General features: G+C 34.3%; 1 protein-coding gene across 2 annotated transcripts; it reads right to left on the reverse strand.

Moving 5' to 3' along the window:
• Window positions 1-3,874: 3,874 nt before the first annotated feature.
• On the reverse strand, window positions 3,875-10,479 carry LOC141690237 (pentatricopeptide repeat-containing protein At1g03100, mitochondrial). Of its 2 annotated transcripts, none has more exons than XM_074494932.1 (2): window positions 10,340-10,479; window positions 3,875-9,410 (listed from the first exon to the last, which is right to left on the reverse strand). In XM_074494932.1, exon 2 carries the CDS (start codon window positions 9,347-9,349, stop codon window positions 7,031-7,033), a length of 2,319 nt encoding a protein of 772 aa, XP_074351033.1. In that variant the 5' UTR covers window positions 9,350-9,410; window positions 10,340-10,479; the 3' UTR covers window positions 3,875-7,030. The 2 variants fall into 2 exon arrangements, with proteins under 2 accessions (XP_074351033.1, XP_074351034.1); XM_074494933.1 differs by lacking the exon at window positions 10,340-10,479 and adding an exon at window positions 9,499-10,075.
• Between the last annotated feature and the right edge of the window lie 218 nt (window positions 10,480-10,697).

Below are 10,697 nucleotides of genomic sequence, written 5' to 3' on the forward strand. Positions count from 1 at the left end.
TGCCTCAGAGAAATGATACAAAAGCTTGGAGTTGAATAAATCTGTTTTATGGAAAATATTCTAAGTCAAGATATCGGCAAGTCACATATCAAGTCATATAGAGAAGTCATTCGAGAACTCCAGAATGACTTATCGAGAAGTCTAAAATGGCTTATAGAGAAGCATTAGAGATATCGACAAGTCAAATGAAAATATGAAGATTGGAGATATCGACAAGTCATTTCTGTATATCGAGAACTAAGAGATATCGACAAGTCAAATGAAGATATGAATATTGGAGATATCGACAAGTCAATTTCTCATTCGAGATCTCAGAGATATCGACAAGTCATTTCCACATGCTGAGATTTGAAGATCTCTATAAGCCAAAATTACTTGTAGAGAACTCAGAGACCTCGGGAAGTCAAGACACTTATAGAGAACTAAGAGATCTCGATAAGCCATTATACTTATCGAGATGTCAATTCTCTATACAACAAACTGGAGATCTCGATATGAACCTCAAGTACAGAATGCAGACAAGTTAAATATTCAAGATTATCAATCAACAAATGATCTAATCACTTAGATTGAAAAGTCTACAAAAGCAGATTGAAGAGTGCAAGATCAAATGCCAAGATTAACTGTTAAAGGAAAGTCACAGACCTACACGATTTGCAAAATTTCACTAAGCCAGAAATGGAAAGCTTTAGAGATAACTTAAAGTAGGGTTTAGTACATCTTATTGCATGTTGTGTAAACCTGTGTTTGCTATTCTATAAAAAGCTGAAATCTTTACTTACAAAAAACCCAGTATTTGTAGCAAAACACTAACTTGATTTTAATACAAAATTAAGTGAGTTTGCAAATATTGTGTGCACTGTTTTATTTCAGCTAACATAATATTACTGCAATTCTAATCTGCTTTGTCATCCAAGTAACAAACATTTAAAAAACCTTAAAAATATCCAAAACACATTCACCCCCTCTCTGTGTTGTATTCATTTTTTAACAGTTAATTTCACATATATTATCGCGTAGTTCTACCTGCCATGCCAATCCTAAACACAAAAAAAACTCAAATTAGCCATTCGATAGATACTTTTAAATTCCGAACACGGCCATGAGGTCACAATACTTGTAAAAATATAAAGATTAAGTGGGACTAATCATATAGGAATATAAAGTGATTGTCATGGAAATAAGTAACACAAAAAATATGCCTATAAACAAAGTTGATTTGGTATGAATGCATAAACTCCTCCATATATTCACTTTAAGTCAAAGTATGATAATAGTGGAAAATGGACTTAAACTTTAAATAATGGCAGCCTCTCACGATCGATAATAAAAAGATAATTTGTATCAAAAAAAATTTAGTTATACTAAAAAAATTACTGAAGGATAGGGTGAGTCTAAAATACAACTTTAGATCAGTAAAACACTTGTACACAAGTACCAAATTAGCGATGACAGACAGGTAAAGGTGTGACAAATACAAAAATCAAATATTAATCAAACAAACAGTTAAACATATATAGAAAATTAATCATTAGCATCCAAATAAAACAAATGAAACATAATATATAGTGCGTGTGTGTTTGTGTATACAAATCGATTTGATCCTGAATTTACCAATCGCCAAAAGAAGTTATATGTATGTATTAAATTTTACAAATCAATCATTCAACAACAATAACTATCATTCAGTAACCATCATTACGAATGAAAACACATGTGTATTAACATGAAATCCAAATCCAAATTGAGATTGATAAATAACATACCGGTGTAATTGAAAACATAACTTATCAAATTAGTCGAGACAAAGATTAGCCGGGACAAGAGAGGGCAAAGTTGAAACTGAATCGAGGTTGGGCCTACGGGCACCCATGAAGTCAGCTGAGAAGACAATACATAGTATTTGGACAATGGCACCCTGAATATGATGCTAGGTTTCAAGTCACAAGGACAAGACGGTATTTTCACTTTGAATAAATTGTATCACGATTTTATGTCTATTTTTTTGTCTCGTGATGGCCCCTTGTTGGGCTATCAATAATATACTCCCTCCGTCAGATGTTAACATTTGAAACACGGTCTTTTCTACTATAGTTATATAACTTATTTTGAAAATTTTCTTTTTTTAATAAAATTTTAAAATTTAATATTTATTCAGAAGAAAAAAATTAAAAAAATAATTTATGTAACTATTCTAGATAGAATATAATTTTGTAATTTTGTTTCATCCAAAATCTCTAGTAACATTTTATCTTGATAAATTTATATTAATACTATAGTGTTATGTTCATTAATATTTAAAAAATATTTGAATACATTGTTGAAAATAAATATCATGAATTTTTCAAGTAGCTTTTGTTTTGAAAAATTTTGTTATCAAAACTGGAAAGAAGATTTCACGAGAACTACGTGAATCACGGGTCTTCTAGAATTAGATCAACGTAAATTTGAATTATTCCTCCATCCCAATTTTCTTGTATATCATTGATATTTCATAGGATCACTGTGAGTGAAAATATCCTACAAAATACAAATTCTCTCTATCATGATCAATCTTGTAGAGATGAAACATTAGGAACAAAATGATATAACTTTGCCATCTTATAGTCTCGTAATCGATGTCAATTCATCATGTTTCACTTGAAGAGCAGTCTGATTTTATACCTACAACACTGTTAACATATATAATTGTATTATGTTATTGGATAGTTTTATTATTATAATAGTTTCCTTATTAAGATATTTTTCCTTTATTATGTTTGGTTGTTACCTATATAAATTCCTATTCTATTGTAATTGAGAACAAGTCATATTATAATCCTTTATCTCTTCTCTATATACTTTATCATGGTATCAAGAGCTATGGTTCGATCCGTGATAGGTTGATGATGAGCTATATCGGGTTGATTTTCATAAATTGGGTTTAAAACATGTGATATGATTATTATTTCTTTTCGTATTCTTCTTATTCAAGTCGATTATATTTTTTTTCTTTTTCTCGGATGATTTTGAGTTTTAATCATGACTATTATTTTTTTTCTTCGATTTGGTCGAATTTCTCATGGGTAAACAAAATTGATTTTAGTTAAAATTTGTTTTTTCTGCTAGTTTTGGTTGAGACTCTCATATAATTTTTCTGCCAGTTTTGGTTGGAACTCTCGTACAATAATTCTGCTGGTTTTGGTTGAGACTCTAATATACACTCTCGGTGATATTGACTCCTTGATAATATTGTTTTTTTCTTTCTTTCGCTCGCATCTTCCTTCCTTTTTCTCGTGTTGATGATGGGGGTAGTCCTAGGAACATCTGTATTATAATATACAACAATATTATATTATTGAATAGTTTTATTATTATAATAGTTTCCTAATATTTTCTCTTTGTTATGTTTGGTTGTTACCTATATAAACTCCTCTTCAATTGTAATTGAATAAGTCATATTATAAATCTCTTCTCTGTAGTATACTTTATCAGAGGGAAAAAAGAGTACATGTGTAATTACATTTTAATTTAATAGCAACATAACTAAACAACTTCCACTGACCTATGTACGTTTTATACAAGTTTTCAAGACCTATATACGTTTTATACAAGTTTTCAAGACTCTTATTCCGAATTCTAACAAAACCACAAAGTATAATGCTAAGCGTACTACACTGATTATAGCTATCCACAAGAAACCCAAAATTCCACTCCAAAAATTTTTAAGTTTATAATCTAACTATATAAATAGAAAGTAAACAATAGGTTGTAATCGCTAGAAATTTTCAATAAATTTCTCACATACATATATCTGAGATGCACAGAAAGTATAATAACAAACTAAAGTTCTTCGACAGTCTAATAAAATTACCCGCATTTAACAGATAAAAACTTAAACATAATACTCATATCACATACATTAACACAACAAACAAATCAAGTCAATCACAAAGTACCTACTAATCAAACAACTATAACTTTTCCGATAACAAAGTAAATCAAGATCAAAATGAGAGTTTTAGTGGTACCTGAACATAAACACCTCCTTGTCCATAAAATTCCCACTCTTAAAATAAAAGCAATGCTCAAGAAATACTCACATTCTATCGCTTCCAAAGAGATAAATATTGCAACTTCCAGGAGATGGCAGGCTAAGAACTCTAGTTAATGGTTGACGCTCAGAATAAAGAGGGAGGCTCCAAGCAGGGAAGTTAACATCACTGATCCTCCTCCCACTTCGTAATTCAGTGTCACTGTTACGCTGTGAGTCGCAGGCTCCATGTCTTCTTTGCGATGCAAATCATTGTCATCCTCCTTCCCCCTTCGTAAATCAGTGTCACTGTTACACTGTGAGTCGCAGGCTCCATGTCTTCTTTGCGATGCAAATCATTGTCATGCCACCAATAAAGAAGAATTTTGAAATACTGAGAGCCACCAAGATTCCGGATAAGTTCATAAAGTTTTTATTCCTCTGTCAGCTAAAATGATCCAAATCAGTCAAGGTCCTCTATCAGATACCAGAATATGACCGTTCTGGAAAATTTGTGCCTGGAAACAGCAGAATTCAACCGAATTGGCACTGCAGCACCTGTGCTGTAAAGGTAGCGATGTTATCCATAGGGATAGAAGACATACTGCTGCAATGCAGGCCTTCAAATCAAATCTCATCCTTCAGTGTTTAAAAGAACTAGTTCAGGAAGCCCAGTAATGTCCAACAGAAGGTATTGTTTATATAACCAAACACATAGAGCCCAATATATGAGAGTACAGCTTCCAATGGCTATAGCGGTTCACAGCAATTCCATCAGATGACAACCGTTTTGTGCCCATATAGGTTTAGAGTTGAACACATATCAGCTCCCCACACGACCAACTGTTCATGCAAACTTTTCAAAGTTTCTTGCCTTACCAACCTAAGCTGTACTCCGCACCAAATTTCATAAAACAACAATTTAAACATAATGCCTTCTCAACCTATGATGTCTCCTCCATCGAGCACATCCAATGTCTTCTGTAATTCTGTCACTTCTAAAACCAAGTTCCATCTCAGGCATATTATAATGAAACACCTTCTTGAGGCCAGCTCAATCCCATCTGTCCTTCCAATTAGTTGTTAATAACAGCTATGCATACAGCAAGCCTATGTAACTATTGATAAATGGTCAGCCTAATCCCTGTTCCAAGCAAATATCAAAATGTTCAACATGTGAATCAACACCATAATTTTATGGATTCGACTCCTGAAGCATATGACTTGGGTTGTTCAATACGACTTCTGAGAGCAACCAAGAACCTCCATCCCAACATCAAGATGTAGGTTATAGTACTGAGAATGGAACCTTGCAACATACTGAACCAAATCTTGAAGCTCTTAACTTTCAGCATGATAGTTGGATTGGGTAGTAGCGATAGGGCAGTACATTCTCTAGAACCAGACATTAGATTCTCGTTTCAAATAGGAAGTGACACTGAAATTGAAATTAGGAAGGGAGAAGCGAGATTGAAGGTAATGAAACTATAAAGGATGTTCAAATATTTAAGTTGCACGACCACTTACAGGTGGTATTCTCCTTTCAGTTGCTCTTGCTAAAACAACATTTCTTCCACCAACATATCATTACACCGACAATGACAAGAAAAGCACACTTACATCAGAAAGTACTTGACATGTAAGCCTAAAACAGTAGTTACATTTTTCACATATATGTTTAAACTTAGGGTGAGAATCAAATACTTATTTACATACCAAAGCTAGAATCTACTTGATCGTGGAATATATTGAACAGAACAGACCATCTAAAATTGTGTTTTTTATATACTTGATGGTTTCAGCTTCTATAAATTGTAATATATGGAAAATAAGAACCAAGATCTCACAGCTACATGCCTTTGTAAAAATCCAACACGATATACAATTTATGCAGCATTCTATTGAACAGTAAGTGAGACTGCACTACTCAAAAACTTATAACATGCACTACTTAGACATTTGTGAACTGTCTACCAAAATGCAAGAAAGTAAAAGGAAGACCATTAACTCCAGTACACAAAGGAAATTAGCTGACTATGAGAAAATGCGAGCACAAACAATGGTATGCCAAAGCTGACTGTCCAGCTGAACAATAAAATCTAACTTCAAATTTTTCTAGTCCACGAATTTAGAGGCAAAATTAGCTGACTATGAGAATATTCGAGCGCAAACAATGGTATGCCAAAGCTGACTGTCCAGCTGAACAATAAAATCTAACTTCAAATTTGTCTGGTCCACTAATTGAGAGGCTTTGTTATTGACGAAAGATTGTCAAATTTGCATTAATTAACACTTACTTTCACTCTTTTTAAAAACTCGGGAGCACGATTACGAAGGGAAGTGAAACTAATTTACTTACCCTCCACTTGCTTTCCTTCTTTCTTAAAACTCGGGAGCAAGAGGTAAACTTCAACCCTTTCAAACAAGTGAAAGTAAAAAAATAATAATTAATACCATACTAAGAAACTCTTGCAGAGAAATCATTGGAACAGGGTTTGTTGGAGGTTTCTGAAGAGTAAGAACTGAAATTCCTGCAACAGTAAAAACACTTGTCTAATAGTTTTCACTTTTTTAAGAAGTTGTAGTAGTACAGTTTTCTCGTGCCATATTGCTCAACTTTCTCCATTTCATTTAAAATAGAAATAAACACGATTTAGTTTTATGGGACACATTTATCAATCCGTCAAGATACCCATCGCTATAATTGCACTTTCATGCAGTGCATGTCAACACTTTGTTTCAAACCAAAAAAAAACTTTAGGCTAGCGTTAGAAATTGGATTAAACCTAGACAGCACTTACTGCGCTGAACTGCTGAAGTGTAAATCACTTGCAAGAACTTGATAGCTGCACACATGCAGCAGATAGGCTTTAAGACAGTACTGATCATCTTGATTTTTCCACATACTTTGGAAAAAGAATGTTCACCTAATTATAATCCTACTCCAGTTTTAACTCATAAGAACACTAGTAGCTCGCAATCATAGGCTTCGAGGGAAAGCTCAAGTTTCATCAAGAGTCATGACAGCCCCACCCATTTCTTAAATGTTAACGCTGATTCCCTCTTTTTCAACTGAGATTCTGTCTGAAATTTTGGAGCCTTCCCCTTGTATAGAGTTTTATGATATTTTAGGAACAGGGTGCGGTATTTGTACTTGTCAATGAACATTCTGCCTCTTTCCATCATTTCCACTACTTCATTTGCTCGAGCAAAAAAACCACCTCTCACAAATGTATATAGTACAGAATCCAGTAATTCTTGATCAAACTTCATCCCGCTGGAAAATGCTAGAACCTTCATCTCCCCCCAAAGCTCTGTAACCTCCACATATTTCCCCCCAACAGCAGCATACCCAGTTACCATAGAGTGAAAAGTTTGAGCATTAGGAGCATGACCTAAACTCAACATCTTCTTGAGAGCCTTCTCAGCATCTTGCATTAATCTTTTCCTGCTGAAAAAATGAATCACATTGTTCCAGTCATGAACTCCACAATCCACTTTTTGCCCATCCTTTATTTCCAGCAATAGCTTAGCCATCAACCCAGCATTACCAGTCTGCGCACAGCCTCTGACTAACATATCAAATTCTTGATGACCACTTCTTGGTATCTTAGACTCCTTCATCTCTTTGAAAAGATTTAGCGCCCCCGCGTTATCTTCCTGTAACACCCGTGACTGGATTAAAGTCCCGTAACAGCTAGCATCCAGTTGAATACCAGCCTTACGTGCATCCCTTAGGAGTGCTGTCACTTCTGCAGGTCGATTTTCCTTGCAGTAAGCTTTTAAAAGTGAGGCATACAGAGAGGAACTAGCTCTGACACCAGCCAAACGCATTTCATCAAGTAGATCATGTGCCTGATCTAGCCTTCCAAGTGAAATGCAAGAATTTATGACATGAACAAAAGCTGAATCATCAACGGAAATTGGGGAATCCTCTTTCTCTACCTTTATTAAGAATTCTGCCAATTCCTTTGTCTTGCCAGCTTCCAAGAAAGCCTTGACCAATTTGACATAAGTTTTTTCAGTTGGTCGAAGGATACCACGCCCAGTTGTGAGCAAATCAACTTGTTTCTGCAAATTCACTAACATTAAATCTAGTAATTCTTTAGTTTGGGCCTCAACTTTCAAAAACTTGTGGTCCCTACAAAATTCTTCAAAAGATAAGTTCCCACATTCATATAAAATAGGATTTTCTGGTCGGTCTGACTTTTCATTACATGAACCCTCTTCGATAACCTGTCCACTGGAATAAATTTTTGAACAACCGTTTGCAGCAGCTTCAAATGCTAGTGTAGCAATACCAATGGAATTTTGTGCTTTCTTTGCCTTCTGTAGCATTTCCAGAACCATGTGAGATACACAATCCAAATCACCAAATTTCAATTGGCATGAAAGCAAACAATTATAGAACTGCCGATATTGGATGTCGTTGAGATTGTGTGATTCATCTATATGTCTCTTAAGCTTCCTAAGGTCTTCTCTTCTCCCGTTTCTTTCATAAATATGTGCCATAATGATCAACAAGGTAATATCAGGTTTCAGACCAATTCTAGGCATCATATCAAGGAGCTGTTCTGCTTTTCTAGTGGTGCCGAATAAAAGACACCCAGCTAAAACAACATTGACTACAGCTGTATTAGGTTTCATAGCCAGCAGAGGTCCATTTATCTTTTTGCGTGGGTCCACTCTGCCATCTTGGAACAAAAAACCTATCTCAAGAACCAATTCGGCAGCAAGGTAAGATCCATCAGATGACTGTGACATGTGAGCTACGGTAGCAGACCAAGCTGTCACAGGGGGGAACTGCTCCATTGCTATAAGCTTTCTCAGAAGAGTTGATGCAGGTACATGCAACCCGCATTTTGCAAGATTTAAGGAGAGATACATTAAAGTCTCCTTCTGCAGCAAATTCTGCTTGTGCTCCTCGATTGCTTGTTCAGTCAGTCCATAAGCCTTCTCAAGCCATTGATGATCTAAACTTTCTGCAAACCCTTCTAAGAGACTGTTCACAACATTTTTTCTCGGAAACCCTTCGATTTGCATGTGTTGTTGGTTCAAGTCCCACGCATCACTGAACCTGCGCTCCTTGAGTGCATTTTGCATCCTCTCAGATATCTTACCAGCATCTCTTGCCTGGACCAAGATAGTTCCTTCTATTGTGGAAAACAAACGCAAAAAGTTGGTGTATTCATCTCTATACTGAGAGTTTCTCGACAAGGGGACAGTCAACTCTGAAACAGGAATGTGACTTCGAAAAGACTGATATTGGCATCTAAAAACGTTATAAACGTTTAAGTGACCATGAGAAATCACTCTCAAGTTTCTCATTAGCATCATATTTTTCAACTTTCAAGTATAAGATACCCAGGCTTCATATCCCATACGAACGATATCAACTCTGCACCACACACAACAACAACAATAAGCATCATTTCAATATCTAAATCACGAAACATACAATCAATCAACACTAATTCAACACGTACCAACAGCATGGGCGTATCCACCTTATAAGCAGGGGGTCACCTGCACTCCCTCAACTCTTAACTCTTAAGTGTCTTCTTATTTCTATTATATAAAATTAAATATTTTATATTTGACCCTAAAAAATAATATTTTTGACCCCCTTAATAATTTTGACCCCACTTAAATTTTATTCTTAACCCCGCTTAATAATATAACTTGTAAAAGGGTGAATAAATTTATCTTTTAAATTCAACAAAAGAGGTTAAATATATGGGATAAGAGATAAACCGTTAATTATAGTCTTATTAAATATAAATCGAAAAAATGTATTTGAAGTCATTGTTAATGAAGCAATTGTGCAAGGTATTGTCAATGAAACAATAATGTAAGGTATTGTTAAAATTGACTATTTTTGCATTTTTATAATTAAATTTCATTTTCCGTTCAATATTTTTTCCGACCCCCCTGAATCTGTTTTCTGGCTACGCCCCTTACCAACAGCATCAATCATAAGCAACTACCGCCTTCCCGTAAGCATATTAAATAAACAGATAAATGCCCTTTTATGATACATACATTTAATAACCAGTTAAGTCAAATTCACCCAACTAAACAATTTTAGTTATTAAATTAAAAAATTTACTACTCATTGAGGCATTTTATCAAACAAGACTAAAGGGGCATATCTTAGAGTCATTTCTTAGCTTGTTGAATACAAATATACATAAATATAGGCCCCAAGACACGTATACACTATAATGTAAACAACAGAATACAATAGAGCTATATAGCAACATGAAAATCTAAACCTATAAAACAAGGAATAAACAAATATAGCAAAAAAAAGAAGTTGAAAGTTACCGGAAAAGTGAGATGGGCACGTCGGAAATTCGCCGGAGACAAGACAACGGCGAGGATATTAAGGAGGAGAGTGATGTTGTAATCAGGCCCGTCTCATTAATACAGTTAAATTAACAGTTGATGAACAGCGTTCAAGGGAAGTCGGCTCGACGACTCGGTACGGATTAAAATTTTATATATAACAAATAATAAATATTTATTAATTACTTGTATAAAAAAATTAATTTTTTAATTAAAATTTAATACTACTGTAATTTTAAAGTAAAATGATTATTTAATTAAAATTTAATACATATTTTAATAATATATAATTTAATTAAATTAATACATATCACTAGAGCTTGATTACTTTAACAAA

The sequence above is a fragment of the Apium graveolens genome, chromosome 10 (genome assembly GCF_009905375.1).
Source record: "Apium graveolens cultivar Ventura chromosome 10, ASM990537v1, whole genome shotgun sequence".
Lineage (NCBI taxonomy): Eukaryota > Viridiplantae > Streptophyta > Magnoliopsida > Apiales > Apiaceae > Apium > Apium graveolens.